Below are 18507 nucleotides of genomic sequence, written 5' to 3'. Positions count from 1 at the left end.
AACTTACAAAGTACATGGTACATGGCCACGCAACAAGCTCAACGCTTCGCGGCGCATTCCTGGCTCTGGTATTTCTTCATGCTTCCTCATCATGAACCGTGCTCGACCGTGAGGTATTGGGATGCGTAATGTGTCCCCGGCAAGTCAGCTCGGCTTCTCTCTCGCAAAAGAGCTTCATCTCAAATGATGCTCGCAAAGGGCAGGGTCTCGTTCGGAGAAGTCCGAAGTCGTGGACGACGGATGGCACATCAGAGGGATTCCACGACACAAAGTCAATTATCATCGTCACTCGTCACCTTGCAGATGTGGCAGGTGGCGGGTGTTAATGAGGCATTATAAGCACCCCTGGCCATTTCTCCTACCAAAAGTATCCGTATTGGACTCGCTGTGATATGACTGGATAGCGCACACAGACGAGGTTCTGTAACCACTCTGCCGCTGGACAGATGCAATGTCCGTCACTTTCATTCCTTGCCTCATGCCTCACATAAGGTGTTTTCACACATGGCAGGGTGCGCGGATGCGCGGATGCGTGGATGCTTTGCAGAAGACCCCGTTGATCATTGCTGCGTCTCTTTCGCCTCCCGTCGCCGCTACCTGCTACGTGTGCCTGGACCTGTGTGCGTGGCGCCCGCCCATAACTCGCCGTGTTTGCTTTGCTTACCTTATCTCCCTGTCTAGATTCGCACCCGGCTACAACCACCTGCACCCACATCTTTCTACCTGTAGGTACTCGTATTCTTCATCGACCTCCACTGCTTGTTACCAAGCAGCTCTTCCCTCTTCCTTGTTTACCCCTCTGTGGTATTTGGCTTACACTCAGAAATTTATACTGACGGCTTTGAGGAGAAAAAGAAAACGAAAATAACCTTATAGATCCGCCAGCCCGACGACCAGGTCAATACTTTGTACTCACCTAGCGATTCCCCGTTTATTCACGTCTTGGCCACCTCGTACTTTGTGGACGCTCGGTACGATAACTACCGTTGCCTTTACTTTCGTACAGGGAGCCATCCATCCCCCGCCGCCAACTTTCCGAGCAATCATCGGGTCCCGCTAGTGTTAGAAGCAAGCACCAGCAAAGTACCTGGCCACCACCACCCACAGGCGACAGCATCCTGGGCCCTTTATTTCTTTCCCCTCCCCCGCCCTTCGAGCGCACTCTCCATCTGTCGCCAGCCTTATTCATCCTCTAAAGTCGTCGACCACGCGCCGCCCTCCACAGTTGCTCCAAACCCACGATCGGCTCGACTCAATATCTTTCTTCCCCTCGGCTACCATTAGCGCCCTTTCGCTTGCGCCGGTATAGGCCCACCCGTTCCGAGCGACGACACTCTGTTCTTGCCGCCGACGCCGTCCCACGACTCACACGCGACGAACGCAGGCTACCCGTCACCACGCAATCCCACTCTTCCGCCGACATTTTGAGTCAACACTGCCTCCGAACCACGCTCCTGAAGTAGCCGTCGTCGAGGCTCGTAGATAGCCATGGGCAAATCGTGAGTCTGCCCGCCCAGCAAACATGCCTTTTCTTGGGGTCTCTTGGTCTGGTAGAAAAGGCCTGCCGAGGAGACGTTTTGTCAAAGTGATCCGCCTGGCCGGAAACATGGAGCACCCGCGCTCGATCGCCAGAATCGTCCGCTAACAACATTCCTCCATCTAGTCAGTCCAAGCTCTCCCAGGAGCAGCTAGCTGAACTGCAGAAGTCCACCCATTTCGACAAGAAGGAATTGCAGCAGTGGTACAAGGGTGCGTTACCCATGGCTCTTTATATTTGTTCCCTCTGCCTCCTTTGTTTGCGCATGAGACGGCGACGATCCATCTCCTCCGTCCTAGGTTTTGGCACGTACTAATCATGCATGGCAGGCTTCCTCAAGGACTGCCCCTCGGGCATGCTCACCAAAGAAGAGTTCCAGAAGATATATAGGCAATTCTTCCCCTTTGGCGATCCAAGTTCATTTGCAGATTATGTCTTCAACGTCTTTGACAGCGACAAGTCCGGTAGTATCGACTTCAAGGAGTTTATCTGCGCCCTCAGTGTTACCAGCCGAGGCAAGATGGAGGACAAACTCGACTGGGCTTTCCAGCTGTACGACATTGACGGGGACGGAAAGATCAGTTACGACGAGATGCTTAAGATCGTCGAGGCAATTTACAAGATGGTGAGTGTTCTCTGGTTGGTCCTGGTCGTATGGTGCCGTTATTTGTGCACGCTTTACGATCTGTGGCACCACCCCGCCCTCCCAAACGAGAAGACGATTGCTGACAAAGATTGTGTTGCTCCTAGGTGGGCTCCATGGTTAAGCTACCTGAAGACGAAGACACCCCCGAGAAACGTGTACGGAAAATCTTCCGCATGATGGACAAGGACGAGAACGGCAGCCTGGACATGGAAGAATTCAAGGAGGGAAGCAAACGTGACGAGACCATTGTATCGGCACTGTCTCTCTACGACGGCCTGGTGTAGTGTGGCAAGAGGAGGACCAGTGAGAGGGCAAAAGGCTTCCGGTGCCACCGCGTCCTCGGATCTGTTTTTATGATGATATGTTTTTTGGGCAAGGCGAGCTGCGCGCAGTGATCAAAGTGCGACTTTTATTCTCAGGGCTAGCAGGAACGGTATTCCAATGATTTACTGCGAACTACATTCCTTGGTGTACGCGTTCCTACGGCGAGCAGCTGTTTCGTTGACGATGACTTTAGTCAAGGCGAGAGTGAGGCACCCAATGGACAGGGACAGCTTGCGGTCGGGTTCTGGTCGCATTGACACACCCGAAGCTCCCGCCGGCACGGCATCCTCGGGCCCAGAGACCGGGACCCAGACTCGGCCCGGCCGGCTCCAAGTGGATGATAAATCATCGGCATCCCCATTCTCCGCCACTTTCACACAGCCATCAAATCAAGCAGGGGAGGGGGAAAAAGCCGAGCTAGATTAAAAGAACATCCTTGACTTAACCCATGAGACCCGCCGAGATGCTACTTATGAACAGGTAATCGTTGTTATAAGGTTGACGCGCGCACACACTATACTCCTGGATATCAAGCGTCCCGTAGCCAACCCATCCCGTTGCCGCAAAATTAGGGGAGAATTACAAGATCAAACCACATGATCAACAGTGACGAAGCAACCCACTCGCCGTCCCGTTTACTAGGATGAACCGTAGGCCTTGTTCACCTCGGACTTGTACTTTTCGAGGATCTTCTTCCGTTGAAGTTTCTGTGCGGCTGTAACCAGGTCCTGTAAATGATGAGTTAGCCATGTGTTTCAGTAATCCAGACCAAAAAGTGAAGCTTACGTTTTGTGTTGTCCATTCCTCGTCCGACATGACGACGCCCTCAATGATCTCGATGCCAGAGAGGCCACCTGTGCGGCCAGCATTCTGCAACTCCTTAAGGACGGCGCTCTGCAGCTTCTTGTCATGCACCAACCCCTCGAGGTTGCTACCCTGGACGCCAATACTCTCTGCGAGCTTGATCAGAGCCGGCTCAGCAGGCACAATGATGGCAATGGGCTTGGCTTTATTTGCGTCAGCGTAGATGCAAATGTTTGCAACCACTGAAGCAGCGCGGTAGATGGACTCTAGCTTTTCGAGCGCAATATACTCGCCGTTGAGAGTCTTGACCAGGTTCTTCTTCCGGTCAATCAGCTTCAAGTGACCCTGGCTGTCGAACTCGCCAATGTCGCCCGTCTTGAACCAACCATCTTCAGTGATGGCCTCCGCCGTTTCCTTGGGGTTCTGGTAGTACTCCTCCAGAACGGAGGGTCCGCGAATCCAGACCTCGCCCTGAGGGTTGGGCTTGTTGGTGGCATAATAGCCAGCCTCGGCAAAGTCCACCAGCTTGATCTCAATGGACGCGGGCATGGCGCCCATGTTGTTGACGCTGAACTCCAAGGGGTTCGTGAGGCTGCCCATGGCAGTAGTCTCGGTGAGACCGTAGCCAATGATCATCGGGGCAATGGCCATCGAAATGAATTGCTGGGTTTCCTTCGCGATGGGGCCACCTCCGTTCATGCAAAGCTTGAGGCGGCCACCGGTTGCTTCCTTGAGCTTCTTGAAGACCACGGAGTCGAGCACGCCAGTGCCGGGAACACCGAGGCTCATCATGTGCTGCTTGGCAGACAGAGCGTTCCAGAAAAGGGTCTTGACGAGGGCGCTGCCAGCATTGACCTTGGCGATAATACCCTTCTTGACCGTCTCCCACACCGCGGGAACACCGACCATGACGGATGGCTTGAACTCCCTGATGTCACCGGCGCAATTGCGGACGGAGTTGTCGGACAGGGTCTTTGGGTTACCGTAACCCATGGTTGTGCCCCAGTAAATGCAAGCGTTCTCAAAAACGAACTCGAGAATGTGAGCGAGCGGGAGGTAGGTCAGGAGGCCATCGCCGGGACCAATGAAGGGCTGCACAACGGCACTAACACCAGCAACTTTGTCTCGTCAGTATGATTCCGTACTCATTGCCAGGGTAGATTGCAATTACCAGCGGCCACAACAGCCTTGTGCTTCAGGGGAACGCCCTTGGGGGTGCCGGTTGAGCCAGAAGTGTACATGATGCAGCACAGATCCTCAGTGGTGGGAGGGACTGGGTCGACCATGTTCTCCTCACCGAGCTTTCGCAACTCCTCGAAGCTGAGTACCTGGATCTCGGGGTGGGCAGACTTGAGCTGCTCGAGATGTGTCTGCTGAATTTGGTGCTGGTTGTTCCAAATGACGTAGCGAATGTCCTTTGCCTCCTGGAGAACGTTGCCCAGCGTAGGCAGCAGGTGGGGATCGAGGAATATGGCCTTGGCGGAGGTGGCGACCATGGAGTACTTGAGTCCCTCCTCGCCGAGGGTGTCGTAGGCCGTGACCACAGGCATGGACTGCGAGGCAGCGCCGTGAGACATTGCTAGCCAGTGTTGACTCGTGGCGGCGTAGAGGTGCAGGCGATCAGCCTTGGTCAAGCCAATCTTACGCAGACCGGAGCCAAGCTGGAGGGTAAGGCGCTCGTACTCGTGGAAGGTGATGTATTCGTAGGGGCTGAGCTCGAAATAAGTCCATTGCTTGTCGACTTCGCGCTCCTCGCCGTCGACCATCTTCTTCACCTTCTTCGTCTCTCGGTGGGTGTTGACCAGCTTGCGCGAGCCCAAGCACCTGGCGTTGCCGTACTTTTCGGCACTCTGCTTGACGAGCTCGAAGGTAGTGGTGATCTTGCCGCTGCCGGGTACGGTGATCAGATCGGGGACGGCCTGGGGAAGTCGGCGTGGTAGAGTCTCGCCGTCCTTGGCCTCGGCGCCGGGAGAGGGGACGGAGAAGGGCCCCTTGGCCTGCATCCTGGGCAGGATGTCGAGCTTCGACTTGGGAGGTGGGACCTGAGCCATGGTGGGCAAAGTTGGCGAGCAACGATACGGCTACTTTGGCTGTGGCGAGACTAGGAAGCTCGGGGAAGCTCTGGAAAAGCCGATGGTGAAGCGCGGAAGCGACGGGTCGCGAAGACGATTTTACCTTGCTTGCGACAGCCGAAGAATGCTGGCCGTCTGGATGAGTGAGGTGGGTAGAGGAAGGAGGAACACGGTGAGTCGGGGGGAGTGTTGAGAAGAAATTGAGGAGGCAAACTGGAAAGGTAGGGGCAGGGCAACCCAAGGTATTTGAGGACAGGACAAGGAAGGACGGATGGACGACGTATGTCCCACGGCACCAAGCGGCGAGAGTGGCAGAGACAGACTCAGACTGGTGGAGGATGACGGGAGCTTAGGGGAAATCTTGGCTGCCACTGCAAGGTTGCCTTCCATTTGCAGGGCGTGTGGATCTCCATGATGCTTTCTGCGCTAAAGAAAAGGGACGTACCTGCACTCACTGGAGATAGGTGGCTCAAGCTTCCACCTCCGCGGCCGCCCTCGTCCAGTCAGAAGGGGCGCCTTCCGGGTTCCATTGGCACCGACTGCACATTGGATGGTGGAGGTCCCTAAAGGCAAGGTAAGGTACCTTGGCGTGCGTCGTTGGGGTCAATGGAAACGGTGCCGGTACCTTATGTAGATAGGTAAGGTAGTACCTTGGGTACATCTCTCCCCTCCTTTCAGCGCGACTGCCCTAAGGTGCCTTATGTCCTTCGGCCGACCTCACAGACGATCAAGATTCGAGGCGCAAAGACAGCTGCACCTCAGAGGACCGTCACCCAACAGCCCCATCTAGCAGCATCTGCGAACGGCCGCAGGATATCCCCCCGTCGTCTGGTCTTTTCCCCGCCTTTTAATTGGGGTGCAGCTGGTTTCTGTTGTGGTTGCCAGCCTAGGTCGACCACATACTACTCGCCTCGTGTCTCCCTCTTGTTCCGTTAAATGTTTCAATCCTCTTCAACATTCCCTCCAACACTCGGTGCAATCATGGCTCGTGATTCAAATCCATCCCCTCACCCGTGTGAGCACTGCGTGTATGGGTGCCTCGCCATCCTAGGTACTATGGCGCGTTCGTTCACCCCTATCCTGGTTTGGTTCACCAAGGTGCCAAGGCAACAGGCCAGACCAGATACACATGGCCATCCCATGATTCCCATCCCAGGACGGCCCAAGATGCCCGGCTGCATTTCCGGGGAAGGTCAAACCGGAAAACACAAGACGCTCATAGTGAGCTCTCTAGGCCACGGCTTGTCTCGCTCCCCCTTCGCTCTTGCAGCACAACGAAATGCACCCGTTCTGGACATTCTCGTCAAATACCAAGCACGATACCAAACCCGATGAAGCCGTCACAAGAATCACGAAGCAGGTTGGTGAGTTACCACGCCTTGGCAAATTGGTTGGCGTTTTGCCTCTATTTCATCTCATTGGCCACCCATCAGCCCCGAGGTCAGCCGGCGTTTCGCACCCTCGTTGCCATCCAATGACAGACCGTGGCCGTGCATAGCCGTCAACAATATCCCCAGGCATCGGGCACACGGTTGTGGTGAGAACTCTAATACAAGACCCAGAGATGCACACAAGCAGGAGTGGCAGCCTACAAGGGATCTTGAAAGACGCCGCCCCCTCTCAGCTCCTCAACCGTTGCGTGCGTCTCATCAGTGATCAACACTTCCACCATCGCATTAGTCTTTGTCCTGCACTAAAAGCCGTCGGGTTCGCTATCGAAAGCCAATCGCCCCTAGCTAGACTGCTACTTACACCTGTCTCATCTTTTGGAAACTCGGCTGAGTGGCCACCCAACCGGTCGGTTCCTAACCCTCTGACTGGCGTGATCAGTTATTCCTCGCAGGTCTGAGCTTGTCGCTTAAATGCTCGACTGACTTGGCTACTGTCGGGGGAGAGCCCAGCAAGGCAAAGGTGTCATTATTCAGCTTATTCGTGGCAGTATAGAGTATTTATCAACACCTCGGCAAATATGATCGGCTCTGCCGATGAGCTAGGACACATTGTGAACTCAAGGAGCCAACAGTGTTTGAACATTACACTTACACGGAGGTTGTCGATGCTGTGCCACAGCGAGGCGACTACGCAGAATGCCCGAGCGGCTGTGGCGTTCACTTGATGCATGAGGTGCTAGAATCGGCATAAGCGTGTCGGGAGGCCATGACTATAACAGGTATAGGAAATGTCAAGGTCCACCGGTCATCGGAACTTAATGTCGTTAAGCTATCGGTACCTGAGGTATTGGACCTCACCTTCAGAGCACTCCAAAGCTTCATGTATATCGAGACTTAAAAGTCGGCCCGCCTGCCACAGGTCCCTCGTTGGCTATAGAGACTTCTTTTGCCTCATTCAAGCCTGGCCATGGCTTCGCCTCTGGTGGCTGCAAAAAATCAGCTGCGTTCTGTCATGAAAGACAGGCTCGCCCTTATTGCCCACGAATCCATCAATAACCAGAGTAAGTCATGCCCCAAACTAGTATTCCGACGCCGCCTTACCCTCTTTCAACCTAGGTCGAACTGTGTTTGAGACGCTCAAGACATTCAGACCTTACGTGGAAGCGCAGAGGGTCAGCGTCTTTCTCTCAATGCCTTTTGGTGAAGTCCAAACAGACCAAATCGTGCGCCACGCTCTGTCAACAGGGAAGCACGTCTACGTTCCGTACTTACACAAGTCGCATTTTCCACCAGGGGAGACGCCGCCCAGGATCATGGACATGGTCCGTTTGCGCGACATCCACGACTACGAGTCACTACAGCCCGACAAATGGGGCATTCCCAGCATTGACCCTGAGACAGTCCACCAGAGAGACCGGGTTCTTGGTGAGCCTGGTGCCCAGTCCCCGGATTCCTCCTTCTTGGACCTGATGTTACTCCCCGGGGTCGCATTCGACGTCGATGGCAACTCGGGCTCACTGCGGCGCCTTGGGCATGGGAAGGGCTTTTATGATCTTTTTATCCGCAGGTACACGGCAAAATTTGACGGTGAGCTGTCGGCTCCCAAGCGTCCTGTATTGCTCTACGGCCTGGCACTCGCAGAGCAGTTCATCTCTCGACCCTCTGACGGACCTATTCCCGTGGCCCAGCATGACCAATCACTTCATGGTCTAGTGTTGGGGAACGGGGAGGTCAAGAGGCCGGCAGACAATTCCCACATCAAATAGCTTTTTATGCCGCCTAGCCTTCATGGTGACAGATCCGTGGTATCAACTTTTGTGCATCGCCCCAGAGCGTGTTTCGCCGTCATGGCGTCATCCTCTCAACTCAAGCCGCTCTCTAGCTCGATAAACTTTGGATCAGCGAGACGTTGTCGCCCTTCAACAATATTTGCCCTGCTTGTGGGTTAGCAAATCCACACTTGACATCTCCGGCGTTGGAATGGCATACCCAGCGGCCTCCGCTTCTCTTCGGGGTTCGTCTTGGTAACCTGCTTCACTTCGACTGCGTCGTCAATGACGAGGTTCATGAACTCGTCAAAACCCTATCAGACCCCCCTTTGTTAGCCGTTGTGTCGAGTCGGAACGGTGGAAGAGATGGCGCGCGCACCCTGATCTTGCCCTCAATTCGGATCGACAGCTGCTCGTACAGCCAGATTTGCACCGTGGTGTGTTGCCTGCCGGGTGATCAGTACAAGATAGTGCGCTGTGCAAAGGAGCCAGGACTGACTGGAGGAGCTTGAAGATGAAGTTGATGGGAGGAAGCAAGACTCTGCGACCGCCACCGCCTCCACGTCCGGTCATTTTCGCGAGTATGGGCTGGTGATTGGAGCGTGTAGGTGGCTGTTGGACCTAAAAGGCTCAAGTAGTGGACGTTCGTGCTCGTCGGTCGCGTTTGGCTCGCGTCGATGAAGTGTCGTGGGGCAATTAGTCGCAAGCTGAGCAGGATCGCAGAGAAGCTGGCTTGGTACTCTGCCTGACCCACGGCCGATGCGCAAGGTTCGGTTAGTCGCTGGGAGAAATTGGGCGGAGCTGGTAAAACGATGTTCCACAGGCTGACAGACCCCCACGAAGTCGGACAGACCAATGTGATGCGGTACATTGGGGATATTTGTGGGCGGTCTCAGCTGCAGGCCACTCTCAGTGACAGGCCTCCCCCTGTAACACTTTGATCGCCTATGGACAACCTGGAAAATGGCCACCATTGTTAAAGATACTTACCCCTCCACGCGGTGCTAGGTGGCAGCACAAAGTACCTACTTTAGAAAATGGCAGCCACGGCCCCCGGGTTAAGGTACCCAGGCCGGCCGACCCTGCCCTGTCGTCTGCCTTTGAGATGCCCTACGGAGTGCTATGCAGTAAAACTGTCTTAGCCGGCTTTAGTTAGGTCACCTTAGGTTCCTTGTGCTCTGATCCGCCCGCTGTCCCGCCAGCCTGACTGACGTTTTATTTTCCATTCGCGACCTTCCACCACCCCCTCCATCTGCCACTTTTGGACATTGTCGGCGCACCGCTTTGAGAGCCCTTCAATCTGCCACCCCAGCAGCTCGACGCTCCTTACTGCCCCCAAAGAGCTCACGTCCTCCCTTTGCTGCGCGAGACTTCGACTTTCCTTACATACACCGCCCTTGCGGTTCCCTAGCGCGACGTCACATAGCATCACAACCGCCATATCAAACCCGTTGCCCGCGCCATCCATTCTGCCAACGAGCGACGCCTGCAGGATTCACTGGTCCCGAATCATGGCCACGAACGGAGCCTCGGAGGCATTCGCGCCCCACGATGTCCTATCGGCTATGGTCACGATGCGTGGTGGCGAGCAGGAGAACAAGAAGAAGGCGCACGCCTACTTGGAACGGTTCCAGAAATCTGTCAGGCACCTCGACGCCGGGAGACTTGTTATAACCAGTTCTTTTGCTAACGGAACCTGCAGAACTCTGCGTGGAGTACCATCTTTGGCATTCTCAAGAATGGCGCAGAGCCCGAGGCCCAGCTCTTTGCGGCCATAACTCTGCGCGGAAAGGTAGATAGTTGCGGCGGCAGTTCATGCGAAAGCGAGCTCACCATGGCGTTCTCTAGATCACCTACGACCTTTCGACGCAAGTCCCAGAAGCCGAACTCCCTGCGTTGCGGGATCAAATTCTGCTTCTCCTCAAAGACTTCGCCGCCGGCCCCAAGCCGATTCGGGTCCAGCTTTGCGTCTGTCTTGCGACACTAGCGGTGCAGATGACGGAGTGGAAGGACGTCCTTCCGACAGTGGTTGCGGCTCTCGGTGACAGCGTCGAGAGCCACGCAGCCGTTCTCGACTTCCTGCGCGTGCTGCCCGAGGAGGTGACCGAAGGCCGCAAAATCACCTTAACTGTATGTGGATCACGGAAACATCGAACGGCTTCTTACTTCCCGCGACGTGGTTTTACCGGGCCGATTTCAACAAGGATCAGAGTCTAATTGGCAATGATAGGAAGAAGAGCTTTCCGAGCGGACCAAGGAATTGCTGGGTGACAATACGGATCAGGTCGTGCAGTTGCTCATCAACTACTCACAATCATCTGGTAATACCCCATCAGGCCGCCCCTTTTGCCGTCAAGCGTGTAGCTAACTCTTCGATACAGCATCCGCCGCTCAAAACCCGCAGCTGATGGAGTGCATCACATCATGGTTGCGCGAGGTCCCCGTCAGCACCGTTGTCAACTCACCCCTCCTCGACGTCATCTTCAACGGTGTGGGCAACGACCAAGCATCCCAGGAGGCAGCGGAATGCTTGTGCACGGTTTTCAGAGAAACGCGGGATGTGGACGACAATTTGGAGACGATCCAGATTCTCCTTCCCCGCGTCATTGCTCTGCGTCAAAGGATCGCGGTGGTTGTCGAAGAGGAGGACACCGAGGTCTACAAGTCTCTGACCAAAATCTTCGCTTTGGCCGCAGAGGCCTGGGTTGTTGCTATTGCCCGTGAGCCCGGCCATTTCAGGCCCCTTGTCGACGCTGTTCTCGAATGCGCCGCGAGAGACAAGGACCGCGATGTCATTGAGCACACGTTCCAGTTCTGGTACGAGCTGAAGCAGTACATTGTTCTGGAACGCTACATCCAGGCCAGGTTGGAGCTCGTGGACATTTACTCAAAGCTTGTGGATATTTTGCTTTCACACCTGCAATACCCGCAGTCCGAGTCTGCGAGCGAGACGGATCTTTTCGATGGCGACCGTGAGGCCGAGGAGAAGTTCCGCGAATTCCGACACCAAATGGGCGATACTCTCAAGGACTCTTGCGAGGTTATGGGAGTGACTGATTGTCTCACAAAGGTTCTCGAGGCTATTAAGATCTGGATGCACAACTATGCTGGTCAGGCTTCGGCGACCTCGGTCCCCCACTGGCAAGAGCTCGAGGCACCTCTTTTCGCTATGCGTGCCATGGGGCAGATGGTTGACAAAGAAGAGAGTATTGTCCTGCCTCAGCTGATGCCTCTTCTTGTCCAGATTCCTAGTCACGAGAAGCTTCGCTTTGCCACAATCATGGTACTGGGCCGCTACACTGAGTGGACTTCGGCCCACCCCGAGTACTTGGAGCCTCAGTTCAACTACATTGTGACGTCTTTCCAGACGGATTCAAAGGAAGTTGTCAGGGCTGCGGCCATGGCCATCAAATATTTCTGCACAGATTGCAAGCAGCTTTTGAGCGGCCAGGTGATACAAATGCAGGAGTTCTACGACCAGATTCTCGACAAGCTGCCCGATATGAGCCAGGAAGAGATTACAGAGGGCGTTGCTAGCGTTGTTGCTGTGCAGCCGCCTACTGAGATCTACAAGCTGCTCAAGCTTTACTGCGACCCCTTGGTACAGCGGCTGATGAACAAGGCCAACCTTGCGACTGACGACAAGGGCAAACTGGCGCTCGCAGGTAGGCTTTGGACGAGTGGTTCCCCTAGGGACACACGGCTAACCCGACCTTAGATCACCTCCAGCTCATTACCATCTTCATCCAGATCGTGGTGCCGTACGTCGGTCCCGGCGAGGAGAATCCGGCGGTCAAGTACTGGCAGGAGGTCTTCCCAGTGTTGGGCACAATTCTGGACAACTTCATGGGCTTCGTTCCGATTTGCGAGAGAATCTGCCGCTGCTGGCGAAACATGATCATCTCTTACCGGACTGCCATGACACCTCTGTTGCCGGAGATGGCCAACAAGCTGGCCGGCGGCTTCGCTGCCTCCAGGCAAGGCGCGTTTCTCTGGGTCACGGCAGCAATCCTGCGTGAGTTCTCCGAAGACCGGGAGCACGTCAACCAAGAGATCACTCAGAGCATCTATGCTTTCTTCGAGGCCCAGACCACGACATTCCTGCGGGTCATGAGCGAACTGCAGCCGAGCGAGTTGCCCGACGTCATCGAGGACTTCTTTAGACTCTTGATTGACGCACTTCTCTACTACCCCGGCAGACTCGTCCCTTCGGAACTCCTTGGCCCCATCTTCGAGGCTGCCATTTACGCTCTGACTTTAGAGCAGCGTGATCCGCTCTCTGCGACGCTTCACTTCCTCCGTGACCTTCTCACGTACGGAGGCGACAATCCCGCGACATCTGATGTCCTGCCGCCAGATGTGGCTGCTCAGATTCGTGAGGTGGTGAGCAAACTCCTTGCGACACACGGTGAGAAGCTGGTCAAGCAGGTCATGGCCGGAATGATGATTACATTCCCTCGGGATTGCTTCGCTGACGGTAGTGGCGTCTTGCTGGCAATGTTCGAGCTCTTCCCCGCCCAGACGACGACGTGGGTTGAGAACACCATCCAGCTCTTGCCGCCGGGCACCATTACGGCCGCCGAGGCAAACCGTCTTATGACCAAGATCAGAGAGCGTCTCAGCGGCAACGATACCACCGCCATCAGACAGGTGAGGGCGCTGTTGCAAGACTTTACCAACACATATCGTCGGCGTTACGTGGCTCCGCGAGAGGGTCTTGGCCAGCTGGAAGCAGCTCGTTTCCACTTCACAGGGTAAGGATGGAAGTTTGATGGAGGTAGATTTTATGAAGGCCATGGCTGCCCCGAGTGCAGTCAAGAGCAGTCGCTCGCGGGCTGGGGTGATACGGTGCCCATCGAATGAGCCAAGGATTATGAAATTGGGGGATGACCATAGGAGGAGGCTAGAGATGGCGGGCTTCCGCTAGACCTGGGTGGATGCGGACAGTATTAGGAGTGATGATACCTAGGCTCAAGGATGACCCTTGAATGTCCTTTGGCCGAGGCAGGTGGAACAAGAAAGGCGAATGGCATTACGTAGCCCAGGAGGAGGCAACGGTTGAGGAAGCAGGATAAGTCTGGTCACGGGTGCGGTGCAGTGCTTGGGGACGCACCTCGTTCTCTGCAGAGTAGAGAGAAAGACGATAGACCGAGAATCGTGAACTTACATGGCTGAACATGTTTGGGGTGGCGAAGAGCGATGGCCTTTCACAGACCGACTGATAGGGGCGCATTGCCTGGTTAGAAGATCAGGGCAGGAATTCAAAAGTATCAGATGCACTCAATCTCCTTTGTCACCACACATGACAATGTTGGCTTGCATGTATCGTGCGGCTAGCATTAGGTATAAGGCCCGTATTGCCAGCTTGGTCTAGGCATGAGGCTTCTTGACTTTGAAGAGCAACGAGCGCTTCCAAAAAATTTTTAATTAAATAACCAATCGAACACTACCTAGACAATGTTGAGCAGATATTATGGGATACTCCATCTAGAGGCCAGACCATCTGACAAGTACCGCTGTTTCCCAAAGCAAGTTCTATAATCGAAGCTGGCTGGCAATCCTTTTTCAAAATACAAACGCAAGAGACATGTCACACCTGTCTGGGGGAGACGGCCGTTGTGTAAGTCATGACTGGGGAACTCCCATTGTCAACCAGCATTACTCAGCTCAAACCAAAATACATGATGCCGATGCTTTTTAGATTCTATTCAAGACTTCATTTGTTTTCTGTATTGGCAAGGGGCCAAATTCTCCGATCCTGAAGTGTTTAGGGTAACAAGCCATCAACAGTGTACGTAGTAAGGTGCATGCATGCTGGAGAGGAAAACCGATCTTAGACACACCCCCTGGTTGGTGACAGAACGGATCGCGAACTTGGGCGGCAGGTGCGGGTACGTACCCCTGCAAATGGCCCGGGCTTCGGATGCGCTAGATCCCATTGGACACAGACTACCTGGGTAAATGACCCCCGACGCAAGCACCGCGACCTGGACTTGCTCGACGCGACGACGGCCCCCAAAAAAAAAGCAAGAGCGAAAGATGTCTCGTTGTGGTTGTTTCCCGACCGCCCTCTCCGAACCACCTTTGCTTCCATACTGCACCTCCCGTTTGCTTCCAAGCAGTCGCATGAGCACTGGCCCAGCGCCAACTCACAATACGGAGGTGAACGTCCCGCCGATAGCCTTCACAGCAGGAGCTCGAGGCAGCTGCTTTCGGTTTGCCTGATAACAAATCCCAAGCACGACGGAGCCCTGCGACTTCATATTGCTTCTCCCACCACCTATTTGCGTCCGATCGCCCTCTTACGAACCTTGCAATACAAAATCAGAGTATCTAGACAACGACAACTCGAGGTTGGAAGGCTCCCCGTTCTTCTTCGCAAGCATGCCTCCGAGCAGTGGCACAAACCGGATGGCCCAGTACGCCAGGAATGCGTCCATGGACTCGGCCCCCATTTCGAACGGAAACAACAGCCAGCCGAACAAACAGCCAGCCGAACCAACTGGGTTTCCTACTCGCCAGGCGATCACCGAGTCCGCAAGGCTACCTGCCCCCAAGCCTCTCGCATCTGCCATATCCTTGGCCTCCCATATCCGCCAGTCTGAGCGGCCAGGTCTTGCCCAACCTCCATCTGCACCCATGCAGTCTCGTCAGCAATTGCCCGGTAGCTCCCCGCCTGCAAAGCCACGAAAGCGATCCAATTCGCAAAGCAGCGATGGGCCTGGTTTCTGGCCCGAGTCTCACATAGATAGTCAGTTCGGCTCGCCTACCACCCAACGCACCGAACGGTACGACGCTGGTATCGACGACCGCCTTGGTTCCCTGCCGCCCTCGCTGCAAGCCGCCGCCGAAGCGCCCGCGATGCCCAAGTTTGAGAATATGCAGCAAGCAATGGATGACGGCGCGATGCCCTTCATCATTGGCAAGGACGGCTCAATGAGACTGTTGCCAAAGAACCAGGGACATGGCTTGCCTATCACGCGTGGCGGCACGCTTCACTCGAGAGTGGAGCAGCAGCCCGAGCAAGATGCATACTCGAGCGAACCCATCTACAACTCTCCTTCGCAGCGCCAAACAAGGGTTGCTATTCACGCCACTGCCGTGAAGCGACCATACGGACCCTCCGCCTTCGAGGACGACGAGGAGGTCTTCTCTGACTCTCCAACCCGCAAAGTCCCACAGCGTCAGCAAAATTTGAGGCGCATTGTCAGAAGAGACAGGGCTCCGGAGTCCTGGCGGGCCGAACTCTTTCCGGAGGAAGAAGAAGTCGAAGGCAGCCTGGCTAGCGATTATCCTATTACTGAAGACGATCATGGTACTCCTCGGGCCAGTCGTAAGAAGTCTGTGCTCATGGAGGCGGCCCTCCTTGAAAGCTCACTACCAGCTGCGGCCCGCAGCCAGCAAAGCAAGTCGCGGAAGCGAGGTCGTGATAAGTGTGACTATGCAGATGACGAACTCCAGGGGATGACATACTCCCACCTGCGCGAGCAACCTTTCGACGAAGATCCAGCCAAGACATCCCTCCCAACGGCTACGCCTCTAAATGGTGACAGTCTTTCAGTCAAGCTAGAACATTACAAGGGCCAGCGCGAATCCGACCAGAGGCACTTCTTTAGTCAGATGACTGTCGGCGACTGGGAACGCTCGGGTGATTGGTTTCTGGATCAGTTCGGCCTCGTTACCCAGAAGTTAAAAGAGGCACGTAAGGAAAAGCGAGACATGGTTGATTGTTTCGAAACCGAAATTGCCAACAGGGAGGAGGCAGTTCGTGTCCGGACCGAGAACATTACAAAGAAACTAAGCAAAATCAGACACAAGGGTGAAGATATGTTGGCAGACAAGGAGGTTTGAAAAGTTGATACTCTCTGCCACATCCTGCATAGTACCATCGCAAGGCGCCATGCATTATTCTATGGAGTTGACGGGATATTGGGGACAGTCGGAACAAGGCGCTCGGATTTGTAGCGACGACTTTTCGATTTTGACGACACTTTATGGCTAATGAGGAATGGCTAACATGACTGGCGTATGGCATAGGATGGTTTTGTGTGTATGATTTCCCCGAAGAGATTTTTTTGCTAGGACAGGTAATCTCTACCTACATTGCTCATAAGACTGTCCTCACAAAACAAATGATTCTTTCACCGATCTGTCTTTACGGACTACCAGTCTCATTTGATGATCGGGATTATTTGGCAGGATTCCCCTTCTGACATTATCGGAAAACAGCTCATAAGCAGGGTAGTAGCCGTCGACGAATTGGAGAACCTGCTCATCAGTCATGCCTGTGCCCCTTTCCCGACGCAGCGCAGCCTCCTGCTGCAGGCGCCATTCGTAGACGTACTGCGTGTCTTCTGCATCAATGTGGATGAAGACGTCGAGAAGATCAGTCATGGCGTCGTACGCCTTCAGTCTCTCGTTCACCAACAGCAAGTGTTTGAGTTTGTGCTTCTGAAGCGTCCTGCTAGGGCCCTTCCACCGGGCTTCCACCTCGGTCTCTGGCAGGGCGCGGAAGCCGACGCACCAACCCTCGAAGATGACAACCTGGACCTTTGGCTGGCCGGTCCCGTTGACCTCGGTCCAGTTACTCTCGGACACACGGTCTCCCTGGCCAGAGAAGGCTGCCTTATCGTAGGACGGTACCTTGGTAGGCTGGCCTTTGGTAATGCTGTCGAAGAAAGCCTGAGCGAGCTGCGTGTCGTGCGTGCCCGGCTCGCCTCGTTGTTGCACCAGGAGATTGTCGGGGTGAGAGCGGGCGAGGGCAAGCTGGTCCTCGTGTTTGAGATACATGTCGTCGATGCTGAAGACGAGGGTTGTATGGCCGAGGTTGGTGAGGGATTCGGCCAGGGCTCGGACGAGGGTGGTTTTGCCGACGCCCTGGACGCCATTGAGGCCGATCATGAAGGGGCGTGTTCCATCTTGCGGGGCGCGTTTTTTGAGCAGTTTTGTGATGAAGGGGATGCAGATGGGGCTTTTATCGTCGATGATGTTTAAAGCGGCAGACGCCATGGCGACGGTGGCGTAGTGACGACAGTGACGGGGTTCGTGGCACTTATGGATGCGGAGGTGGCCGGCGAGACGGTTGAGGGAGTTCAAGGCCGTTTAGAGGCCGATGCCGAGAGGTGTCCGGTGGGGTCAGCGGGATGCGGGGCGGCCAGCATCCTCGCGGCGGGGCGGCGCCGACGAGGCTTTTCAGAGGATGACACTGCCTCTTTGGACTTGGTGGACTGGCATACTATCTGGTTGTTTCTGCTGGTCTATGCGAAAATGCACCCTGAGCAAAGGCTCATTCTCACTCGTTCTGATTACCGCAGGTGCATCATGTGGAGGGGAGGGAGGCACCAGCCGGTGCAATACTTGTGCATAAACTATGCTGGTGGCTGAAAGCTAATGTGAGACAGATTTTTAATCATACGCGAAAAGACTCAATCTTCAATTAACGAATAATCAGATAATCAAACAGGCAGGAGCCTAGGAAGCATCGGCAGGACCCCACGGCATCTAGACACCTTACCCGAGATCTTACCAAGGCTAAATTTCCCCGTACGGAACCATAGTTTGGAGTTGCAAGATTCACAGGGGGCTCTAGACCTCCCAGGACAGACTATGGCCGGCAGCTGGGGATGACCAGTAAGGAGAAGGGACTGGTAGCTTGGTATCCATCCCGGATCTTTCGTCGGCGCTTTCCAGGCCGCTTGTGTCGGCCCTTGAGACCATCAAGTGAGCATCTCACCTTGGTGGCCGGGTCGAGGTGCCTGTACCCCAGTATTCCACGGCGCCAGACACTGGGGAAGTACGTACCTGGTGCCGACCGGAGGCTGGGCCCATACGGCGTCGTGAGTGGCCGGGCTGGGGTCCAACAGGGGCATGTGACATGGGGGGCGGGGTCGGGAGACGACTTTTCCCCCACATGACCTCATGGAGACTCGAGTGTTTGGAGACTTTGACCCACGGCAACCGTGGC

At 55.0% G+C, this 18507-nt stretch overlaps 7 protein-coding genes across 7 annotated transcripts; 4 read left to right on the top strand and 3 right to left on the bottom strand.

Moving 5' to 3' along the window:
* Nucleotides 1-1488: 1488 nt before the first annotated feature.
* Nucleotides 1489-2467, top strand: CORC01_03196 (calcium-binding protein NCS-1; the record flags this gene model as incomplete). The annotated part of the gene is made up of 4 exons (XM_022614846.1): nucleotides 1489-1499; nucleotides 1664-1749; nucleotides 1867-2162; nucleotides 2288-2467. The coding sequence occupies 4 exons, from the start codon at nucleotides 1489-1491 to the stop codon at nucleotides 2465-2467; spliced, it is 573 nt and encodes a 190-aa protein (XP_022478582.1).
* Nucleotides 2468-3145: 678 nt separating this feature from the next.
* Nucleotides 3146-5362, bottom strand: CORC01_03195 (AMP-binding enzyme; the record flags this gene model as incomplete). Its single annotated transcript, XM_022614845.1, has 3 exons — nucleotides 3146-3235; nucleotides 3294-4429; nucleotides 4483-5362. 3 exons carry the CDS (start codon nucleotides 5360-5362, stop codon nucleotides 3146-3148), a joined length of 2106 nt encoding a protein of 701 aa, XP_022478581.1.
* A 2379-nt stretch (nucleotides 5363-7741) lies between these two features.
* On the top strand, nucleotides 7742-8540 carry CORC01_03194 (5-formyltetrahydrofolate cyclo-ligase; the record flags this gene model as incomplete). Its single annotated transcript, XM_022614844.1, has 2 exons — nucleotides 7742-7835; nucleotides 7891-8540. The coding sequence occupies 2 exons, from the start codon at nucleotides 7742-7744 to the stop codon at nucleotides 8538-8540; spliced, it is 744 nt and encodes a 247-aa protein (XP_022478580.1).
* Nucleotides 8541-8652: 112 nt separating this feature from the next.
* CORC01_03193 (LSM domain-containing protein) lies at nucleotides 8653-9116 on the bottom strand (the record flags this gene model as incomplete). Its single annotated transcript, XM_022614843.1, has 4 exons — nucleotides 8653-8708; nucleotides 8764-8857; nucleotides 8923-8989; nucleotides 9043-9116. 4 exons carry the CDS (start codon nucleotides 9114-9116, stop codon nucleotides 8653-8655), a joined length of 291 nt encoding a protein of 96 aa, XP_022478579.1.
* Nucleotides 9117-10054: 938 nt separating this feature from the next.
* On the top strand, nucleotides 10055-13301 carry CORC01_03192 (exportin 1-like protein; the record flags this gene model as incomplete). The annotated part of the gene is made up of 6 exons (XM_022614842.1): nucleotides 10055-10183; nucleotides 10246-10335; nucleotides 10392-10673; nucleotides 10774-10864; nucleotides 10925-12208; nucleotides 12262-13301. The coding sequence occupies 6 exons, from the start codon at nucleotides 10055-10057 to the stop codon at nucleotides 13299-13301; spliced, it is 2916 nt and encodes a 971-aa protein (XP_022478578.1).
* Nucleotides 13302-14927: 1626 nt separating this feature from the next.
* Nucleotides 14928-16394, top strand: CORC01_03191 (uncharacterized protein; the record flags this gene model as incomplete). Its single annotated transcript, XM_022614841.1, has 1 exon — nucleotides 14928-16394. The coding sequence occupies one exon, from the start codon at nucleotides 14928-14930 to the stop codon at nucleotides 16392-16394; it is 1467 nt and encodes a 488-aa protein (XP_022478577.1).
* Nucleotides 16395-16664: 270 nt separating this feature from the next.
* CORC01_03190 (D-glycerate 3-kinase) lies at nucleotides 16665-17552 on the bottom strand (the record flags this gene model as incomplete). Its single annotated transcript, XM_022614840.1, has 1 exon — nucleotides 16665-17552. The coding sequence occupies one exon, from the start codon at nucleotides 17550-17552 to the stop codon at nucleotides 16665-16667; it is 888 nt and encodes a 295-aa protein (XP_022478576.1).
* Between the last annotated feature and the right edge of the window lie 955 nt (nucleotides 17553-18507).

Source organism: Colletotrichum orchidophilum (genome assembly GCF_001831195.1).
Source record: "Colletotrichum orchidophilum strain IMI 309357 chromosome Unknown Scaffold_19.1, whole genome shotgun sequence".
Taxonomy (NCBI): domain Eukaryota; kingdom Fungi; phylum Ascomycota; class Sordariomycetes; order Glomerellales; family Glomerellaceae; genus Colletotrichum; species Colletotrichum orchidophilum.
Note: the sequence above shows the minus strand (reverse complement) of the source record. Positions and strands in the feature narration are given on the sequence as shown.